General features: G+C 43.5%; 2 protein-coding genes across 2 annotated transcripts in view; both read right to left on the bottom strand.

The window, feature by feature from the left end:
* Positions 1-16256, bottom strand: part of LOC147185725 (exostosin-1-like) — a 53330-nt gene extending 37074 nt beyond the window's left edge. Inside the window, exons 1-2 of the mRNA XM_086104202.1 lie at positions 15744-16256; positions 14422-15194 (exon numbers count right to left, since the gene is read on the bottom strand). Coding sequence (XP_085960328.1) covers positions 14422-15194; positions 15744-16049 — 1079 coding nt within the window. The 5' untranslated portion in view covers positions 16050-16256. The remainder of the gene's footprint in view (positions 1-14421; positions 15195-15743) is intronic.
* Positions 16257-19059: 2803 nt separating this feature from the next.
* On the bottom strand, positions 19060-23373 carry LOC147185724 (sterile alpha motif domain-containing protein 12-like). Its single transcript, XM_086104259.1, has 4 exons — positions 23259-23373; positions 21451-21619; positions 21071-21211; positions 19060-20797 (listed from the first exon to the last, which is right to left on the bottom strand). Exons 2-4 carry the CDS (start codon positions 21575-21577, stop codon positions 20781-20783), a joined length of 285 nt encoding a protein of 94 aa, XP_085960385.1. The 5' UTR covers positions 21578-21619; positions 23259-23373; the 3' UTR covers positions 19060-20780.
* Between the last annotated feature and the right edge of the window lie 24 nt (positions 23374-23397).

Here is a 23397-nt window from a genome sequence, read left to right as displayed (position 1 = left end):
TCTCAGATTGTTATTGGCACAAGTCCGGAGAGGCGTCTCAAGAACACAGAGCGGACGTTTTCTTCAGCGAGGCTGTCGGCTTTGGACGCTTCTTAAAATGATCAAAGCAACTGGGGGGTGGGTGGAGGGGGGACTCGGTAGGACGGAGGAAAAAGTCAAAGGAAAAATCCTTTGAGCAAAAGAAGATGCTATAAAAAAGCGGGGGGTGGATTCGGTTATAATCATCATGGCCATGAAGGAGGCTCCACGCAAGTGGACATTTTAGGACAAATGCTAAGCATTAAAAAAATACAATAAAAAAAAAAAAAGAAGATTCGTTCACTTTGAAATAACTTGAGCCTTGTTAGAAAGCCTCACCAAGACTTGAAATCCGAACACACGCACAAAGCCAACACTGAAGTCGATTTGTAACGTTCAGCTGCAGATCCACGATCAGATCCTTGGAATGTTTTACCAAACGAAAATGTCAAAATACACAGCTCATTTCAAACCGTACACCTATCTTGAGAAAAAAAAAAAAAAAAAAAACGCTACTTCACACCACGCTTTAATCAGCGTAACCGGCCAACAAGACTTCAGCTCTTCTGTCCTTCATGCTTCTGAAAGAAAAAAAAAAGTAAACAATGAAGAAGTAAGCGCGCGGAAGCCGAGAGGACGCGCCGCCCCGTCTGACAGTTCAGGCAGTACGGCGCCAAACCGGCGGGCAAATTACGACCGGTCGACCGACGTCTCGTCTTCAGGTGCGCTTAACAAGCATCGCTTCGCGCGCACCATGCAGGGCAGATTTTTGTTTTTATTTATTTATTTATTTGCAGTCATGTTCTCATTCCGCGAGCATCAGTCACATTTTTACACTGGTTTATGTTCGACCTTCATGTTGCGCTTCAGAGACAGGGCTAGTGTTTCAATTAAGCATTATGGTAGGGTTTCGGTTGAGGTCAGGGTTTTCAAGCTTCCAAGAAAAAAAAAAAAAAACTCCAATGTTAACCTCGTATTTTAGCAGTGGAAAAGGAGATCTTCAAAAAAGGCAAAGTAAACCATTCCTGTTGCAAGTGTAACGTGCGGCGCGAAGGCCTGCCCCGTTTGTCACGTCTGTCATCCGAATCTGCGCGTGGCTGACACCGACAGAGACATTTTTGACGGCCAGCGCATCCGAAGGGCAAAACATCCAAACATCCAGATTAACGTGTTCGCCCCCAAAGCATTTTTATTGGGCCAACGGCCTGTTTACTGCCGAGTCTGTCGGGATGAGTGAAAGCAATACAGGCGGGCTTCAAACATCGGCACGGAAAGGATGGAAAAGAAGTCCCCCCCCGCCCACGGCGTGAACCCTAAATCACAACGTGAGCGACCAGGATGCTTCTGGCGTAAAGACAAGGTTTAGGTTTTGAACCTGTTTTAGATCTTTGAATGAGGCTGAGGATTTCAAATTAGAGTTGCAGACTGGGGTTAATGTTTCAAATGTTAATCACGAAATGAATTAGCTAGGTTAGCATGGGCAGAATGCCAACGGAAACCGCCATGACTTCAAACTATCATTTTAAATCTTCATCCAGGTTTTAATACTCCAATTTTAAACTATAGGCGTGTCTCGAAGACCTACTATGAAACATTAACGCAGACTTGAAACCGCTTGCGTGGCCGCTTCAGAGCGCCTCGTTGTCAGCCATGAGTGTGCGCATGTCACGGGGAGAAAGGCGGCTGAGCAAGGATGAAGATTTTTATTTTATTTTTATTTTTTTAACTTGACAGCCATTTGTGGCCGCTTTAGAGCACCTCGTTGTTGCGAAGTGGAAAAGCTCAAGAAATATGCTCGACATAGTAGCTTCAAACCAACATTTTATTTTAAACATATTCTCATATTTACTTACCGGCAGTACCTACCGGAAGCATTTAAGAACTCCAAAGGTGCATAAATCAGTGGCTAAAAAAAAAAAAATAAAATAAAAAATCACATCGACTTGCAAGGGGAAATAGAGCAGAGGAGCAGACGGAGCCTTACGGTAACACGACATGAAGGCTGCTTAATAATACGGTCCAGCGTAAATAAAAGAGCGTGCGAGTGCTTTTTGCAGGGCGTCCCGGGATTCGCCGGGCCGCTCCTCGGCCGTTCCGCTGTCAGTTGCGGTTGCTCACCCAGCACGGGCCTTGGCCGTCACACTGGCTAGTTGCGCTGGGACAACGGGGACCGTCAAAGCACATGATGTGGGACTTTTAATGGAGGGATGGCACGCAATTTTTTATTTTTTTTTTAATCCTTGTGCTTCACTCAAAGACATCAAAACGGAACAAATGATATGAAATTAAGAGCGTGTTGACAAATACTCAAACCATTGGCAAAAAAAGTGAGTACATCCTCAATGGAAAATGTTACATTTTGTCGAAATTTGCCAATTTTCCTTTCCCCGAGACCTTGTAACACTTGTAGGTGTTACAAGGTCTCAGTTGCAAAATGGGAGCAGGTGTGTTAAAAATTGGTGTGATCAGGCTCACACTCTTTCATGCTGGTCACAGGAAGAGGGTGAAAGACTTTTTTTTCATTATTCGAGACTGTTTGAGCTCCACAGTAGCACACTTTGTTGTCCTCATATCTCGCGCGAGAGTGTCAGTGATGCGAGTGGAACATCTTCAGTCAAAGATGCAGGCAAACTCAACAGCTTTTGGTCCTAAGAGGACTCTTGGCACTGTTCTGTTATTGTCCTCAAATTCAACCAAAAAAAAAAAAAAAAAAAAATCCCCTCTTTCTCAGTCATGCTTCTTCCCGCTCTGTTGCCCAAAAGCTCGGCGTCGTGAGTTAGCATCGCAAAGCAGATTCCTGTCGATAGCTCTTAACCAAGCGCCATTCCCAAGCTTCGATTTGCCGTTAACACACTCCAGACAACAACAAAATCAACAGCGGCCAATTAAGTTCCGGTCCCTTGGGGAGCTTTTCATTAAGCTAAACGAGGCCCGACGCGAGGCTCTTCATTGGACAATAGGACGGATATTATCGGAATATTGCCGACAATAATGCCAGACAATCAGTTACCGTAAAATCTATGGATCAAAGAAGGGCAAACTTACATGAAGATATTTGAAGCAATTTTTCTCATATTTTCCTAATAGGTTTGATGTGTCATGTAAAAAAATATATATATTTAAAAAGCTTTTAACATCAATCATCTGCTTGAAATTAGCGGCGTTGTCCTGCACTTTGTTTAGTAATGATGGGTATCTTTATTCTTCTTGCCGTTGCGACTGCATGACGCGACATGGGAAGACCAGCGAATCGATGACTGATGTTAACATTATGATTTATCGGGACGTTTTTCAGAGGCAACTCGTGAGAGCAGCAGTGCTTAGCAGTTTGTTGATCCCAGCTGTGTCGCCTCCAGTGCTATCAGTGTAATATTCATGACGCGCCTGTCTCGCTCTCGCTCGATGTCATGTTCCTTTGTTCGCTCTCATTACGGCGCTGTCCTGAAAATGACAAGGTACAAGAGCATTTCTTTTCTTTTTTTTTTTTCTTTTATATCACACACCCATTTCATGTGAAGTAGCAGAAGCGAATAAAAAAGGTATTATCGGTAATGGAGGTTTTGTCAGACTTCCAGCATTCACTTCTTGTTGTGTTTTTACAGTCATGAAGCATTCACAACTGTCATTTTGGGGGTGGGGGGGGCTAAGTTTGTTCGCTTTTTATTTGGCTTTTTTGTGTGGTTAAAAAAAAAGACATGAAATCCATGGCTATTTTGACTTTGATTCGGCTTTTCTGCAAGAACATTTCCTAAGGAAAAATGTCTGCGTTTGCCATTTAAACAAACAAAAAAAAATCAACTTTTACAAAAGTCCACTAACATTTGTTCTGCAACCAACATATGAAGAGTGAAAATGTAAAAGCAATGTTTTTTAAATTGTATTTTAAATTTATTTATTTATTTCGGCGGGGGCGGGTGGTGAATTGAGTCAGATGCTTTTTTCCTGCTTAAAACTAATATTATTTATAATAATAATCATCATAATTTTTTTTTAAAACCTTTTCCTTTTCAATTTTTGTGAATTAAAAATATGTTTTGGGATTTTTGGTTCCAGGTTAAAGTGAATAATTTTTAGTGAGGGTATTCTAAGTTAATATGCATGAAGCAATGAAGAGGCTAACCTTGTTTTTATAAATGCGACTCATCCATTTGTCATAAGTTCTCTGCGTTGTTGAGTAAAAGACTTTCTGGGCAGAAAATGAGCAGTCCAGGACGATAACGATCAGGAAAACAAAGTCCCGGCTGGAGCGTCGGTGCGGTCTATCGAGGGGCCATTAGCCTTCTTAAACGCTACAGTTTATCAGCTGGGATCGGACGTTTGTCGATTCCCGATCATCTGGCTGAATCGATTCTCCCTCCCTCACATCATCTCACAAAAAACAAAAACGAAAAGTCGGTTCCAAAGAGAAGCTCCGTGTTTGGATAAATATTGATTGTGAACTGGTCCAGACGACGTACCTGAAACGTCCGTGTGCTATTTTGCAGTGTGATGTTTTTTGTTTTGTTTTTTTAAACAAGGAAAATTACATTCAATACATTAGTACATTAGAAAACGTATAGTATTAACATAATTAAGGAGAACGCAAGTAATAAAACAGTTTTTGCATTGAGATTAATTCATTGTGACTACTGTTCTTCTGTTGTGCACGATTGAGCCTCCAGAGGGCAGTATAATACAGTCATGATGATATGAACGAAGAAGAGTTTGTTACAAGTAATGTCACTCAGTCAACCAGTGTAATGAGTGTTGTTTTACGCAGAAGATAAAGAATATATGCCGTTGAGTACTACAAGAGAAGCGAGTTCAATTGAGTTCATTGTCAAAATGTTTTGCTCGCAAGTGAATGCAAAAAAAAAAGCATTCAAAAAACATTACTTATCTTGAAAAACTTGTAAATCAACATAGTAGAAACAAAACCACTTGAAATAAAAATAATGTTCCACGTTCAGACGGAGGTCAAAAGGTTCATAAATAAGGCCTGAATCACTCCCTTTCCCCTTCTAACATTGTTGCTCTTCTTTGTATGTGAATGTGTTCATACGACCCTGGCATGTTCTTACAAAAGCCGTCCATCGCGATCATGTTGAGTGATCGATGTGGCGTCGTTTGAGTCGCCAAAAGCCAACGTTTGGCAGCCCCATTTGCACCAATCATTATCTCGGCCATTAGCCGGCATATTAGCTACCGGAGGCGCGTCTAAATCAGCAACATATAGACTTACCAACACACACACACACACGCACGACAGCCAAGTCCATTAGTGCGCAGCGCACAAATCAAGCAAGAAATAGAAACCCAGCGGTGAAAATGAATATATGCAAAATAGACTGAAGTTGCTTTTAAAACGTCAATCTCGTAAGGGCGCGGACTTCAGAAAGAAGATACGGTCAGGAAGGAAAGCAGGATGCGATGTCAACAGGTAAACAGAGATGCGAAGTAGACTCGAGCGAAGTCCAAGGAATCGTGGAATCGCAGGAGAAAATGCATCAAAATTCAAACAATTTATACTTTAACATTTGTGTGTCAGTGAGCAGAGTAAAACACTACTCAAACTATATTTTGGTCTAAAATAGCTTTCTTCCTGGAGCGTCAGGTAATTTAGACCTTTATGTAGTCTGGTGGAATTACTTTGGTTTTTTTCGATTGTAACGGCAGGCGATTTTAACATTGAACACATACGGTAAAACTACGTGGAGTGGGTAGTGAGCTTTGGGGAACGCAATTGGTTTTCTACTGTAACGGCAACTGTGACATTTATGTACAGCACCGTTGTCCGATCTTTAGAACCGAGGCACATATTTTACAGGAGGAAAATTCAATGTCACACCAAACAAAACTAGCACAATAAGGACACTCACTGCAAACAAAATGTCTACACAGCCCTGTTCAAATGTTAAGTTTGTCATACGAAAATAAATGAGACCAAGATAAAGGTTTTAAAATCTTTTCCAATCAACTCCACTGAAAAACAAAAATTTGAGAGTGCAAGATGCAGCTATGGCCAGAATGAACCAATCCCATTGACACTCGCGTTAAATGGCAGTCAAAAACAAACCTGCCACCAGTTAAAGTTTCTCTGCTTAACTTTAAAAATAATTCAGCCTGCTCTCAAAAGCTTTTCCTCACATTTACTCGTCACACCTTCCGACAAGCGTCATGGTCCGCAGAGGGCTTTCACAGCACCAGAAAAGTACAAAAGAAATTCCAAGGCATGAACCATGGACCACATTGAGGACTACATTCAAATCTGGCAATATACATTTTGTGGGGGGGGGGGTTTTGTCTGTTAGCGTGCAGTGAGATTTTGTCGAACGTAAAAACTGCGTTGATTCAATTAAGGATGGGAAATATTGGTCTCTTGAGTGTATTTGGCGCATAGACACTTCACCCCCCCCCCTCCAAGAAAATGGCCACATAACAGATTTACTTAGTGGTTTAATTTCACACTTGATGGGTGGGCAGGCACTCCTGAGCCACAACTATTTGTACACAAGCAATTAAAAAGTCAATCTTGTGTAATATGTCCCCTTCAAGAGGCTCTCGACGAGTAACGATTCTCGAGGGAGTCTTCTTAAGAACGATGGTGTTGGCATGTGGTTGTTTAAGGTGGCTAAAGTGGTGAGGCAATTTTATGGTAGATGGCAAATGAACTGCGTGTCGTCTCCAATGTACACACACACAGAGTGGACTTTGATGTTAAATGTCGGATATTTATGCTTCAAAGCACTTCAAAGACGACGACTCTTCAATTTTTGTGCTTGACGCCGACGCAAGGTCGTCAGCTATATGGTTCGTTGATGGTTCTGCGCTGGCTCAGACAAGAGTGATACCTCGTGGCACTAATGTGTCGCCCGTCCTTGAGTGGCGGTTGCAAATGACAGCCATTTTCTAGCCCAAAGGCACAGCTGGAGAGGCTTTTTTTGAACGCAACACATACACACGGGCATCGATGGATAGAAAAACAAAAGACGCTATCCGCTCTCCACACCACTGACAAGGCGTGTTTTAACACAGGATGCTCCACAACTTTGTTTTGATTTATCTACCTCTTTTCCTGCTTCTTCACCTTTAGTATGTGTGTTTGTGTCTTCCATCAAGCAAGAACTTTTTGTGTGTTTGTCGATGCCAAGAGTATAACGAGCCTTTCAGTGATCGGGATGGTTAAATACTACATTTGTATTCAATGAACTCACTCACGTGTATCAAACCGGTGTCATTGTTTGCTAACATGGACCAGAGATCCACAGAAGGACCAAAGCCACAGAGAGGAAGATGAGGCAAGTCGCACAATCTTTAGAATGTCATTGTTGGCTCTATTCATTAGTGTGAATTATTCATGGCACAAAATCTGAATGGGATTGTTAGCTGTGCTTTGTAGTTGGATTTGAAAAGGACAAAACGAGCACACAGATGAGCCTTTCTTTTTCTTTTTTTTTTTCCCCCCCTTCCCCTCCCTGGATGGCTGTAGCTCTGCAGCTTACTTTCGGGGCCGTCGGCACCATCTGGCTAGGCCTTGCCAGCGCTCAACGGATCGCGCGGTAACACCACGTGATCCGCGGCGTCTGTTGTTTGACTTTAGGGTCAGCTTCATGTTGATGTTTAGTCGGGATTTTTATGTACGTGTGTGTATTTTTATATACAGTGTATATATATATATATATAGAGAGAGAGAGAGAGAGAGAGAGATAGATTTTATATATATATATATATATATATATATATATATATATATATATATATATATAGTGTGTGTGTGTTTAAGTGTAGGCCTCACTCAGCAGAAAGCACATATGGTGCCATTAATATGAACACACTGCTGACACATAGTAGATGCACTAGCACTGCAAGCAGAGTCGATGCCAATTCACGTGTACAGTTGGTCCTGATCCAGTAGGATAAAAAAATATATATATACACTGGCCTATATGATCCAACGGTGTATGTTAGATTACAACCGGATAAATTACGACCATGTATATGATGACAATGAATATAAACATGGTGGATGATATGACGAGTGACATTACTGGTTTATATTAGAATTACATACATAATGACAATGTTTAGCATCAGACGAAATGTTTGTTACAACAACATTATCTTGCAACGATGTATTTTATGACGGCCGATAGTATACTACGTCGGTGTATTACGTCAACCGATATGTTCACACCAATTTGCCTCGAAGGGGCCTAGCAACTAAGTCCCGGCCAAAGTGCTGGTATTTAATTTTTTTTGTTTTTTTTAAGTGGAACCGATATGCATAGTTGTCAGGCAAGCAAACAAATGATTCCTTGGAAGTGAATGACTGACCGTTGGTACTTTGTCTATTTAAAAATAGAAAATCAGCAATGTCGATAAGCTGACAGTAGAATTTGGGGTTCAACTCAAACCACAAACTCAAAAAAAGTGCACCATCTGTGTTCCAAGACATAAAGCAAAGCGTCCAGAACCAAAATCGGACATTGGAAGGCAACCCGGGGAGCAATCGCCTGACTTCCAAAGTGAATTAAGCTAAACAAATTGTGATTAGTTTGGCGCCATTTGTGCAAACCATTTCCACTGATGCTGCTTTGGGCTCATTGAAGTTGATTAAAAACAATAGAAAGCGACCTTTCCAGAAACCCCGTTTAAAGAACGATGAATTATTTCGAGTGCAAACAACGCGATACGTAATACAATGTACACCGACATCACATAAAATTGCTGTGCGTTTGCAATAAGGCCAGACAGGGAAGTTCCCGGCATCGTTTTTCAACTCACTTACTGACCCTCATATAACGGTAACAATAACGTTTGGACAGAAGTTGGATATTGTCTTGTATAGCATAAAATAAGAGAAATGAGGGAGAGTGAGTGTATGGGGTTGGGTGGCTCTTGGGTTGTATCTGCCAGCTGTGCTCGGCGCCACCTCTCTAATCCACCGCAGAGGAGCCCGGAGGCTTTCCAGCGCAATATCACATTTTCATAATGAGAGCCAATGAGGCGTAAATCCCTGCTGGTGCACTTTTACATAACCGCACAAGGCTAACGCCACCCAGCATTTTACTTCTAAATGTGAGCCAGCCCAAAAAAAAAAGTTTTACCTGTGCACCAAGGAAGATGCATACATACATCTGTTTAAAGAGTGTGACATTTGATTTTCGATTACGAATGCCTTAATTGTCCTTAAACGAAAGTCATTCGCTTGTGTAGTATGTGAGGCTAAAAGTCATAAAAATCACATTTCTTAAAAATGTCAAAACCCCTCCCTAATGGTCTCAGTTTGTGAAGGAGAGGTTACATTTGATAGAAGTGGCCTTATGAGGAAAAAAACAAACTTTGAAGTCCATTTTTAAGGGGGATATCCTCAAAAAGTTGAGCCCAAAAAGACACGGGAAGTCCGCCATTTTAGTTTAAAGCGGCCATTTTAGGTTGCATATTTTTATTTTATTTATTTTTGCCTTGGCAGAAGTGCGAGGGAAACTCATTCCCATCAATTCTTAGTCAATAAAACATGGATGCGCATGACAAAATTAAACATGTAATTATGAACGTGTAGAGTTTCCCAAATTTAATATTTCTTGGCCATGGCCGGACGTTCCTGGACAAACAAGACTTTCTTCTCCCTCTCGCTGCGACCCATCTCCCACCTCTGTTATCCCATCTTCCGCGGCGAGAATGGATCGCGACAACGCACCTTTACTTCAGCTCAACTGGCTGGCACGAGGAGCGAGAGAGAAAAAGAAGCGAGGAAAAGATGGCAGATGACAAAAGAGATGAGGGCAGAGAGGCGGCGATGTGACGGATGGACGGAAAAGAAGGTTGTGATGGAGTGGAATTTAGACTGCGGCAGGTAGCGGAGAATTGAGTGCCAAGGCCCATCACACTTGAGAAAAATGTCCATGACGTGCAGGTTGTTCTAAATAGTTTTTTGGGGGGGATTGTTTTCAACTCTCTGAGCTGTTGTAACTCCATATTTACAGAGAACACCGATCAAAGTTCACCATTGTCATTTTTGTTTTCCTCCACAGTGGAAGCAATGCTCAACTATTTGTTGCAAATGCCACTATTCGCGTATTTTTCACATATTCATCTTTTTAAGATGCCACAATGGCTAATAGGAAAGGAGTAATTGGTGTCAAGGAAGTAAGGTTGCACGTCCGTATGCGGGAAACAACATGAATTGGGACTATAGTAAAGATTTGGATGACGTAATCGTGCTACGTCGCGTCTACGTCAAAGTCACTCATTCTCATGCTTAGCCGGCTTCTCTGGAAATCCGAGCTAACTTGCTTCGCGCCAGCTACGAGCTGCGACTGGCTAGCTAGCGCTGGCGGAAGCCGCTGTGGCTTCTCTTCACCTCCATGGAGGTACAGAAGCAACATTTGGTATGTGGACATGTCCTTGAAATTCTGTGAAGTTAATTCTGATTCATTTATAATACAGTTATTTTCCTTTGACATGGATTTTAAACGACTGTCCTATCTATTCTGCTCTGTCTCTGTCTTTGTGTTCAGCACCAGCTGGAGTGGAGGGGGTTTCTCTTCAGCGCCGCGCCTGTTTTCTCGGTCCCAATAACAAAGTCTTGCACAGTTGGACTACCAAATTGCCGACTCTCTGTCGGATTATTGATCTTGCTTGCTGTTCTGCTCAAGAGATATTTTCGAGACCTCGCGCTCATAGTCGATCCTTTTCCGGTAGCTCCTTGTTTTGGAAGTGTTTTGGTTTTCCCAGTTATTCTTGTTTGATTTAATTTTCGTGGGTTTGGGTTTTCCTGGCTCTTTGTCGCCAGCGATTTCTGTTTATACTTTGTCCTTCGTTTTCAGTAAATATTTTTTGTTTGATCATTTGTCTGAGTCTGCATTTCCGAACCTTGTCAACGTCAACCAGCATTTTATTGCAAATTATTTTGAGGCCCAGCGGAGAACCACAGCCATAGAAAGTAATGGCACAACACAAGAGTCAAAGGGGGGCTATTGTGATGATTTACTGTTATGTTCCTTCCTGCAATTTCGTGGGCATCAACTCTGAGATCGTGAATGAAACTTCTCTCCACGATGACCCATCATGTTTTTCTGCTCCCCCCGCGACACCACAGCAGCAGAGGGTCATGCAGAATGAATAGCAATCTATGTTTGTCTTTCAGGGGCCAAGAGGGGAGCATTAACCTCCATTCATCTGCTGATTGGCCGCCATGACACCGGATCGATGCGGCTGTTTTTGCTCGCCCGGCAGCCTTGGCAAAAAGCCTTCGGCGTATTGACAGAGTCCTCCCGCCACCCGAGAAGTCAACCGGCTGCATGGCAGGCGGGTAGAAGCTCTCAACTGCCCTAAAGGTGGAAATTGCCAAAATCCTCACATAAGCGCTTAAAACCCCCTAGTAACGAGGAAATGAAAGGAAATTGTGTTTGCCGGATTGCATTTCTCCATTAGAATGTCTAATGAGTCCAAATGACATATTTATTTATTCCTCAGTCGTGCAACCGGATGAGCATCGCGGGAACCTGTTCAGATCCTTTTCCTTGGGGTCAATACGCAAGTCTTGATGTGGATTTTTTTTTTTAGGAACTTATTGTGCAACTGAAAACAGACTGGTGAATCTCAGTCTGGAAAAAGAGTTCCCTAAAAATTTACACTGAATGATAATTAGTATGTTATTCTATCTGTAATGTAATAAAGCTATTTGGGGTTTTTTTTCAGAATAAATGGAATAACACACCAGAAAGCAGCCAAGAGTGTCATGATCCTGTCCTGTTTTATTTGTTTTTTCCAGCTGGAGAGTGGGTGTTCCCTCATGAGCTGTACCTGACACTAAGGGTGCCTTGTTACCAGTTGCCTATAAATATTCCGCTTCAGGCAACTGGCTGTCGGATTATTAGCCTTGCTCTAAGTATCTTTTCACGTAAGTAGTTTATGTTACAGTTTCTATTCTCGCGTGTTGGATTTCCTTGTCCTTTGAGTTTGACAAGCAATTTACGTTTTTCTCGTTCCTTGCCTTTTGCAAGCGTTTTTGGTTTGTTTTTGCCTTTTCCTGGTTCTTCATTACCAGCGTCCTTCGTTGTACTTTCTCATTCTTGCGTTCTTTTGTCAATATTTTTTTTGCCAAATCCCTTGTCTGTGCCCACGTCTGTGGAATCCAATTCTGTCCTGAACATTCCAGGCACCTTATAAAGAGGGTACTTTACTCTTTTCAAACATCCAAATAATAACTAGCTAAAATAATATCAAACCAGACGTATGCATTCTTGTGTGATGCCACCATTAAGTTGAAACTAGAAGGGCTTAAGAACACAATCCTGGAGCACGCCACCGCATCAACTATCCAGTCGTGACTTTCCCTGGATCTCCCATCCCGTCCGCCCAACATTTCCTCCCACGTCCTGTATGTTTCATTATGCTGGTGGAATTGTCACGCGCATCAAAGTTGTTTTAAAAGTGTCTCGTCTTCTCTCTCTCTCTGGTGGGCAAGTGGCAGTGTGTTATTATCCCTGGTGCTGCTCTTCATCGGCGCTCGCATCAAAAGATGCACTTAGACAGCAGCGAAAGCTTTTTCCACGCTTTGCCTCGGCTTGGCAGCATGACTGCAGAGAAGGGAACAAAGCGGACGACGGGAGGGGGAGGATGAGGAGGAGGAGGAAGGATGAAGGGGAAAACGCACAGCGAGGGAAACGGTCGCGCCATCACGCTGACCACATGACCGCCGTTGACATTTGCTTTTATTACCTTTTGCCACTTTTTCCCACCCTCCATCATGCATCTTGACTGCTGCAGCTGCCAAGCGTACAGATGTGACAGCAGCTGTGTGTGTGTTCATCTTCTTTCACGCTATAAAAATGATGCTACTTCTTGTCCCTCTTTAGGCGACTTTTTCAAGTCAAAGTCTTTGATTTTGAAGGCCATTTTAAACAAAGTAAAATGTAACCCACTGCAAAAAGTCAACAGATTACAAGAAAGAAAAATACAAATTAAATGGGGACAAGAGTATCTTGTGTTTCCATTCCTTTGTGATTTTTCAACATTGCAAAAGCAACAAAATATTACCACGTACGAGGTATGTGCTTCACTCATTCACTGTCATAGACATTTCTATTTAAACAAATTGTAAAGATGACCAGATCCCTGAAGATGGCGCCGTTGCATCACTTTGGATTTGAGATCAAAACAGCTTTTGAGAAGAAGATGAAGTCTAGGAGGTGAAGTTCGAATTGTCATCTCGATGATGAGGGAGAGAAACGCCAACGCGTTGGAAGTCGGACAAGTTCCGGCACAGTCACACTTGGACAGAGTATGAATACGTAAGGTTTACACTGAGCATACGTTGAGGTAGGTACTACAAAGTGTGTGACGTGATCATGGGAAAAGATGACATGGTTCAAGGAGTGAATGGCAAATGCCAAGTAAAAAAAAAAAAAGCCACAAACGTTCAACCAGTCAATGTCGCTCTCTCAGCACTCACTCTATGTTATCATCGAGCACAAAATCCTCTGGGCCTTGAACTGTCAAAAGGCTCTCAAACGGCTGGCGGTAGGCTGAAATCTGCATGAAGCGAATGATTTAAAAGCCATAAATATTTAGCAGAGGTCACCAGGCCTCACCTGTAAAACTCCACATGAGAACAGACCCGACGATAGCTGAAAGTTGACAAAAATGAATTTGGACCAGCTGAGCCAATTGATGTGCGTAAACAGCACCAACCCGGCTGCCAGTCACCACTTAAAGATTTTAAAGATCAGGAGGCTGGCTCGTTTACGCACTATTTGACTCTGTCCACTCTGCCATAAAAACTAATCAAAGGGCAGCAATCTCGCTGCCAACTGTTACTCAGTAAAGAGTCTATAGCACCACAACCCTCATTGTTGTGAACCAAGGGTTGACAGCAAATGTAATTCCCGTAAAGGGCTGACTTGACTGTTTCTTTGATTCTAAAGCACCACGTGAGTAATATAAATAGAGCGACAACACCAAAAAGAAAAAAAAAAACCACTAAAAGCTGCAGAGTGTGAAATTGGGATCCACTTTCATAATAAAAAGCTATCAGGCCGCGAGAGCAAATGTGCTAATTACTTTTAGTGAAGGAGCCTCTGAAGCGCACTGTGTTCATTCGCGCCTCCGATTGATTAGCAGCCTCTCACACTTCGCGTCACTCTTTTATTTTCTGTAAAACTGATTTTATGAACCGCGGCGGGGAATCAAGTCATTTATTTTTCTGCCATTAAGGACACGAATGCGCCAATGCACTTTTGTGTTGTGTTTTCATTTTTGGGGGGCTTTGCCGTCCCTCATAATTACATGAGTGCGCGCGTAAATGTTTCCTACAATTTACTACTTAAGTCGAAAAAGTAGAGGCGACACTGCAAGTGAAGTCTGACATGCGTTTCGGGTGTGTGTATAGGAGAAGGAAGAGGTAGAAGTTGTTCTTACTTTGCGTATTCTCGGTTGTCGTGATCGCAGCGGGAGTCCTTGTGCTTCTCCCAGTCCTTGCCGTGCTTGCAGGTGGTCAGCAGGACAATATCGTCCCCGTTATGAATATGATACAAAGCGTTCCTGGTCTCCGAGCCGATCCCCGTCAGGTAACGCTTCCCTTTGAACACCAGCAAGTAGCGCCGAGAGGACGAGGAGGAGATCGGGGCCGCCGCGCCATTCGTGCCCCAGGTGCCGCCCATGCCCCCTACTTTAAGAGGGTGGTCTTTGGAGAACAAGGGGATGGAAATATCAAAGTTGGGTCGGAAGTTGGCCACATTGGCGCTGGCCTTGGCCAACATGGCCTGGCCCACCTCAAATCCCAGATCTTCTGTGTAGTCCGGCCAGGTACCGGAATAGAGGTTAAAAATGAGGTGGTTTCTGCCATCGTTCCATGTGGGCAAATTGTGGATACGTGTCCTGGCGTTCTGAACGAACTGGGCCGACAGACGGTCCCTGTCCAGAGTGTCCACGGCCAGGATGAACAAGCAGGCCTTCAGGGGGTCTGCGGTGTGAAAGCGAGACTCCTGGATGGAGGACAGTATCTTACGGTACGTAGCCGAGATCTCGTCGCTCCTCTGCGGCGGGTAAACGTAGATGCCGAAGTGTGGCTGGCAACGGGCGAAGTCGAAGCAGGTTTCCATGCGGCAGCGTTTGTTCTTGTAGAGGTTGTCGCGGACCGAGCGCCGCTCCCTGGGCGAGCTGTGTTGGTGGTGCACCTGAGGACCGTCCTCCTGAAAAGTCCACGGAAAAAACACGTCTTCAAAGGATGCTTTTTACAAGGACTTTTTACAAGGATTTTTGTTCAAAATATAATTCCGACAGAATTTAAGGGTGCACGTTATGGGCATAGGTTATTTTGTTACCGTGGCCAGCTGGGGGCAGTAAAAGAGACAGATACAGTAAACTACTGTTCATTTAAATGTTAATTATGAATCCCACTGGGGTTCTAGGCTGCCCTTCCTGGAAGCACCAGCCGATCGTATTCTAGCAGGACATGTCCTGCCTACTACTCAAGTGGAATGCATTTTTTAGCTCCCCTGTCACCTAATCAATATGGCACTAATATCAGGCATTCTTTACAGAGGATAAATAATATATGAGTGTGAGTCCTGTTGTCTACATGCAGGTGGTACATGGTGGTGGTCTGAATGAACTTAATTTGTTCTGTAAACATTGGAATGTACATTTCCAAATGTTCAATGTTTCATTTATCTAACTTTCTATTAGTCTGACAGTTGTCCTCAATATCAGTTGCAACCTTTAATCTCCATTTACTGTACCTCCTGTTCTCCTCCCTCCAGGTAGGGCCCCAGCAACCGGGTCAATTCAGTCCAGTGTCCGGGCTGGTTGGATGGCCCCCCGCGAGGTAGTGGCGGCTTAGAACTAGCCCGGTCTGCTTCTTGCCTCTGGCTGTAAGGCTGGTGCTGGTCGTAGTCGGGGTACCGGGGCAACTGGTGTCGGCGGTACCACCGCTGCTGCTGCTGCTGTTGTTGCTCAAAGTCGGCAATTTGCAGAGCCCACATGTAGACGAGGAAGAGAAGAGCGACCCCCACAGACACGAACAGGTACCGCTTCTTGGCCTGCATGTGTGCTGCGGGGGGAGGTGAGAGGAGGAGGTGGAGGGTGGGATCGGGGAGGAGGAGGATGGGTGGGAGGAAGGGGCCTGCTGAGGTGGACGGAGGAGTCGGGCTGGGGGATGATGAGGAAAGGGGAGGCCAGTGGGGAGGTTGTCTCAGGTCAGGTGGACCCACTTGGATGTCGCCCTAGCCACACCATGGCATTGTGGGATTTGGAGTCACTGAAGATTTAAAAAAAAAAACATGTTCAATTAATATCATGAATATCGTGTATGCTTCTCATTGGAAACCTTTTTGCAATGTGTTAGAAATAAACTGCTGTTTGTAGGAGTTTGACATTTAGCTTCAAATTGGCAAGCCCAAAATCCACAATCAGCTGTTCATTTGAAAACCAAGTACAAAAATAAACAATTAGTTGGATTAAATATCGCGACTGTAATGGAGCAGTCATGTCATGAGTGTATACATTTTGCAGTTTTAATTTTCTATAGCTATCGCTAAATATCTTTGACTATATGTTGTGAACATATCCGATCGACCAACCAGATCGATTGCTGTTTCGAATGTTTGGACATGTACATGGGCATATACAGTGAAATTCAGTAAAGTTCTTGTCGCTTGTGAAGATGAATATCACATTTTACTTGTTTATTATTCTAAAGTCTATATTTAGTGCATAAACTGGAGAAATTCATCAGATGTCGATTTTTTTATTTATTTATGCAACGTGCACCATGGTTCCTAATGTGTGCCGGGTCAAAATATGAGTAAGAACTCTGAGAACAAGCACAATATGAAACATATTTTGCAAACTTAAGTTGTGTTAGATCTCATTGAAATAATACTGTAGTCCCTTGTGAGCAAAAATGTCACATTTTTATTTTCTCTCCTATGACGTTTTTTTGTAATATATTGCACACTCGATAGATGCTTCATAGTATTTATTTTTCTGCAAACGGGCTGAATACTCTCAATTAGTTCATCGTAGTTTTTGCTCCATAGTAGGTCGTTAAATATTCTCACGCAAAAGTTATATTTAGCGGCGCTGACGTCACTGAAGAGTACATTTTTAGAGCCTACCTGTTTACTAGGGGAACACCTGTGGTCGCGGCAAGGCTGGATGCTGCTGCTGTCAACCCAGCAGACGGCGCGTGCATCACCCCCCCCCCAGCCCCCCCACCCCTTTGCACGAACGCGCGCGCGCAGCTAACCAAGCAGCAATTAACGCGCACGCTCATGCACGCACGCCGCGTCGGAATCCGCGGAGCAAAGCCGCCGACGCCGCCGCCGCCAGCACCACAACGACACGCCAACGCTCCTTCATCCGGCTGTTCAACTTTTACTTCTTTTTCACGCGTGTAGGACAACAAAACGAGACTGGACGCGCGTCCACCCCGCCGGCATCGACACCGCCTCCTCCGCCTGCATCCATCCACACGCGTCCATCCCAGAGCAACAAAAAAACAAACAAATCCAAACTCGTCACTTTTTGGCCGGTCGAGTCCTCATCCACGTCAACGGCATCCAGAGAATCCAGTTACTGGATTCTTGATTGACAAGGCGGCGCGGATTGCCTCGAGGTAAGTGACCGCTGCGCACATGCGCGCGAGTACTCTTTTGGATCGGCGCTGCAAGCATCACCACCCCACCCACCACCCCCATTCCACCCCCCCCTCCCCCCTCCTCGAAGCACGTGTGCAGGCTGACGGGAGGTGCGATGCGAGTGAATTTGCACCGTTTTTGTGTCGGACTTTACTTCATATACACTACGGCCCTCCCGACCAAACTCCGTTTAGATTTCTGTGCATTTAAGAGTGTCTGGCAGGTTAGCACCGCTTACTACGATGATGACCAAAACGAGTTGGCGTTCTCATGTTATCACCTTAAATGTTGATAATGAAACCGATGATTGGGAGAGTGCGTGCCATTTGTTTTAGGCGCAAAAAAGAAGACATTTCTCGACTTTCCTGCAGGTGATGCTTAGGTAGGCAACTATCTGGAAGGATTTTTGCATCAACTTCTATTTATTGCCTTATTTATTAAAGCTCTGATTGCGCTTTGGAAGTTTCAGTCACTTGTGATTTAAATGGAGGATAACCGCTTCACAGGTTCAACATCGCCCTCTTGTGGCGACTTCGTTGTAAGGCTTCATCAGTGTCTATGGTGTGCCACTTGATTAGGTACACTAACAATTGCATTGATGAAGATACGATTCACAATGGGTTTGTTTCTGTCCTAAAAAAAAAAAAAAAAGATGCTACGGTAAAATGATTAGACCGTCAGGGATTGCCGTCACTTGTGGGGGCACAGCTTGCTACTTGATAATGTTGCTGTAGGCCTCTTTGCAGCCTTCATGAACACATTTCAAATTAATTATGGGAGATTGCTGCACAGCCAGTACTTGCCAGAAATATGTTCGCACTTTATACTGTAATGTTTCGGACACTGCCAGAAATCTCTTCAGCTTCTTTTAAGAAGAATATGAAGACTTGATTTTGATTTCATCACTTGCAATGCAATGCGTCCGATAACTTCCACAAATTCCTGCAGCTTCTTGTTCTTGTTAAAGTAAACCTCATCTCCACGAAGAAGGGTTGGAGGAGCAGAAAGAGCCTACGGTCTTTTTTTGGGCATTTCAATTATCCAAAAGTTCCTCCTGTACGCTGCCGCCTGTCGCCCCGTCAGTGTTAATGTTTTAATAGCGCGTGAGCACGCACGGACGCGAACGCATGTTGATTTATAGTCGCGGCTGCGCTTCACCGCCTAGCCGTGTTGAAATATTCATGCCATATTTATCCACGCGAATGACGCCTCGCGCATTCCCTTGGAGGGAGGAATTAGCGCGGCGAGAATGATTCGTGACCCCCCCTCACATGTCATCAAAGCCATCAACGTGATATCTGTGCTCATGCCTGACTTACTTCGTTTTTTATTTGGAGAATTGTATTCGTCACCCCTCGAGTTGGGAGACTGTTGTAGGGACACAGTCGGTACGAGCCAGAGATTGCCACTTCTCCTTTGATGTTGCTGTGGGACTCTTCCGTCTCCTCCAGCAGTTTTATTGTTTTCATATGAATAATACAAGGGGGGACATTGTTGTGATGTCACATTTAGGACACAGCCAAGAAAGCTCTGCAGCCTCTTGTTGATATTATTGTTGACCTCTTCCCAAGCTCCATGAGCACTTTTCGATGTCAAGAATATGGGAGATTGCTGTCTTATATAGGACATGGCCAATACTGGACAGAAATGAAAAATATGGGAAATTGCTGTAATGAGTAGCATTTGGACTTGCCAGTCATGAGGCATAGGGGAGATTTTGGACACGTGTAGGAAAACAGCCAGTAATTGCCAGAAAACTCATGACACTACTACACTTTGATCCTCTCCTCTTTCATCTATAACTGCTTCAGACAACAAAGTGTATGCAGAAAAGTGGTGAAGATTGCACGACTGTCTGTGTCCAATGTGTTGTGTTATTTTTGTTATTTTGACTTCAAAATGGCGCCGCGAGAGTGGCTGCCTTTCCAGCAGTTCCTATATTTTGTTGTTCTACTTCTTCCTTTCATAACTTTGCTGCTGTGAATTGGGAATTTCTCCACTGCGAGACTAATAAAGGTTTTCTTATCTTATCTTTAATGGTGCACTCTTTGCAGCCTCCTCGAACAGTTTTTGAGATGAAAGCGATCAGAGAATTGCTGTCGCTATTTGGATGTTGCCATTTGACAGCTATAACACCGACATATACTCTAGTGGAGCTAAGATAGAGCAAAGCAAAGGACACACAGGCAAAAATGCATTCCTGTCATATGCTAGTTTCCTCGTAATTCACCACACTATTGGAATTCCAATGAGGGAGGGGGGCGCGGCTGTTATTATTGATCGGACCGGCGGCAGTGCAATAAATCTGCGACCGCTCGGTACGTCCGAGTAAGAAATGAATCTTTGATACAAATGAGCATCATCGCTTTTCGCCCAGAAAGTCCAAATGGAGATCAAATTGAGCGTAATTGCCTTCCTCGCTTCTTCTTCTTCTTTGCGGTTACGTCAACTAAAATGAACCGTTTTAGATAACTCTGCATGGAGAAACTTTTCAAGTCAGACATCCACAAGGTCCTATTTAGAAATTCATTGGAAATTTGCAGCAGTCTGTCTGTGACCAGCCTACACGTGATATGATCTATTAATGCTGTGTAAGCTCCTCGTCTAATTAGCGCAAATTGACGGGTGATTGGCGAGGTCCAAACACTGATCGATCGGCATCCCTGCACTGGGACACTTCATTAATGTCATCCGTCCTCCTCTAATTCGTCCATATATGTCCTCCTCATCCTCCCTTCACATTTAATACGTCCGCTGTGAAGCGTTTGATATAAAATGATATTAAGGTGTCAAAATGGAAGGCAGAGATGCCATTTTTATCCTTTGTCAAATCCCGTGATGAAAAAAATAATCCATGTGCCCCGCCCCAGTTCATAAAAATGTGATTTTTTAAAAATGTTTGCGAAGACTTGGTTGTCCCACTTCATCGCACAGTAACAAAGGATAAAAAAATACTAAGAATTTTGATAACATCTGCCGGGCTCACGTTTCGCACAGGAAATGTCCTTTTCCACTCGTCATCGATTCTTCTTCGCCAGCTAAGATGTCCGTCACCCCCGCCTTGTCAGTCGACGGATGGAATGACTGGATGAAAAATGGATGGAATGGGCTGGAACCGGGATTAAAAATGAGCATCTGCTATGCCGGGAAACACTCTGCAAAAGAGAAGGGGAAATTAGAACTTTCTTTCTTAAAGGCGGGGGTGGGGGGGAATCAAATATTTGTTTTGAAATACATTCCTGTATACGTGTTTGAGGACCTCAGACTGAACATAAACATGATGTCGAAACCATGACGATATCACACAACAATCATTTTCGCCATTTCGGGTTTCCTAATTTTCTGGGACATGGCAAAAACAGGGCCCACACAGTCACCCACCCCTGTCCCCAGGACCTTGAGCAACTTTCATTCATAAGCGATCTCACCTGAGCAGATGTCGTCCAGTTCTCCCACCTCCTCCTGCACTCTGAGGAGCAGGAGGTCCTGCAACATCTCCCGTTGTTGATCCTCCGAGTCCACGCCAAGGAGGTGCAGGTGGTGCTCCCGCAACCTCAGCAGCGCCCGACCTACACCACACAACTTAACATTCTAAAATAACCTCCGAAATGTGATTTACCATTAAATCTCAACATTTTCTGAGGAATGTCAAGATGAAAAATTTGACATTCACTTGATATTGGTTTTCTGTTCAGCAGATTTGTGCCGTATTTCAAACGCATGGTTTTTTTTCAGCAAAAATTAAAATCAAATTACACAAAATAAGACAAAAAATATATATTTTGGGGGACATTTTTGACGAAAATACCTGATATGGCGTGTTTCATCACGGCCTTGTGGAGCACACCTACGAGGCTGGGATAGCACTTTTCAATCCACTCCAGCACATCTTGCACCGACCACGATGACACCCGCTTGGACGCTTCCATCGCCATGACTATCAGCAAAACCCTCCGCGCCGACAAAGAGTCTACAAGCTAAAAGACAGAAAACATCATCACTAAAGCTGAACAAAACACATAAAGAGAGGACACACATCCCCCACGTTCCTTGCATTGAGTTTTAAATGTCATTGCACCAATGCTATCGCTTTTGATTAGCCACAGGAAGGCCCGCCATGGTAACAGTCATCAGTAATATTCTGCACAGTCTACACTCAAGCAGACATCATTTTTTAAACATTTACGACATTTTTCAGGCTATTATTATTACCATGCGTCACCACAAGCACCGGTATTGATTTTGAAGGTGATCCGCAATTTGAGGAAGCAGGGGTGAGAGGTCAGAAAGAAATAAAGATAGGAGTACAGTACATGCTCCTTGTCAGCACTCTCGCAATCGAGGAACCAGATTGATTTTGACTATGTTACACTCGAGTGTAAAGGTCCCATTAAGTCCTTTCCTGCGCTGGACCAATCCCCGAGATGATCATCTTTAAACGTCTTATTTTTGCTATAAAATGTCAAACAAGAAGGATACTATTGATTTTACAGGATTAGCCCAAGTTATTTTTAATACCCTATTTTCAGTTTAAATGACAAGCAAATATTTATCATCCTAGCCGATCATTTTCAGTGTCTCCACTTGAGGTAGCGCTACGTTAGCCTAGGGTGCGATGGCAAAATTGGCTGACATGGGACAACATGAAAAGAAACCAAGAGTGAAATCCGCTGACGTTCCTGGGAGGAAAATGTTATGTTTGCTACAACAAATCCTCCCGAGGGCGGAAAAAAAACCCCTGCTCAATTGTTTATATGACCTTTACCGTGAAATGTAGGAATGTCATTTCTTGTGTTAATTAGCAGAGACGCCACGGTCACACTGGGCTCATTTGCATACACTGAAAACATTTAGGGACTTTAAACCTCAAGGTGACGGTGAAGAACACCAGCTCTTCTTTTTCTGGGTTTTAAAGGAGATTTATTGCGCTTTTCACAATTTGACACAACTTCCCATGTCTCTTATATGGAAACTTATCTGAATGATACAGTTATCTGTTGTGATATTGCATGCATTGATACTTTGTATAACTCGAGACGTAATTATGTTGTCTCGTTTTCAGAAAGTCAGAAAAATAAAAATTTACTTGGAACGGTCATTTTTACCTGTGAAGTCTTTTTTTTTAACCGACGCAATGCCGCCAACTAGCGGCAAGTCCAGCCTCCTTCAATGGACAACAAAGATTTTGCTCCATAATTTCACACACTTTATTCGGTTTAACAACTGTCGCCGCCGTCAATTAAACACATAACATCTTTTTTTTCTCTCATTTGTGATAATATCAAACCCAAGTCGCATTTTTGCTTTCCATGCGTCACAGGCACATAAGACGAACAGATGTACATCTTCGACAACATTCTGTCATGTGGTGGTGGACTAACTAGACGGCCTAGGCCCCGAATTGCAACAATTACTCTTGTTTCATCATTTAAGTCTCATTTACGCCAATTCGACCATTTGAAAATAAAACCACACAAAATAAACGAATCTTTTAAGGAGTCCGGTGACAGAGCACGCCAACAACATACGACAACCCAGCAAAATGTTTCCGAAGTCAGAGTCAACCTTTTAGTTGAATTATTAACTTATGAAGCAGTCTTTTCTTCTTTGTTTTACCTTCTTCCTGGAGTCTGTGCGAGAGAAAATTTGGTTGTTCTTTAAAAACTATGACGGCAAAACTGCGTGCCGAAACTTGTCCAAAAGGAAGGCGACCACCTGGTCGGAACTGCACCCCAATCAGGTGTGTTTAGGTGTA

The sequence above is a fragment of the Hippocampus guttulatus genome, chromosome 23 (genome assembly GCF_054856545.1).
Source record: "Hippocampus guttulatus isolate MCC_2025c chromosome 23, RoL_Hgut_1.0, whole genome shotgun sequence".
Classification (NCBI taxonomy): Eukaryota; Metazoa; Chordata; class Actinopteri; order Syngnathiformes; family Syngnathidae; genus Hippocampus; species Hippocampus guttulatus.
This window is presented reverse-complemented; position numbering and strand designations above follow the sequence as displayed.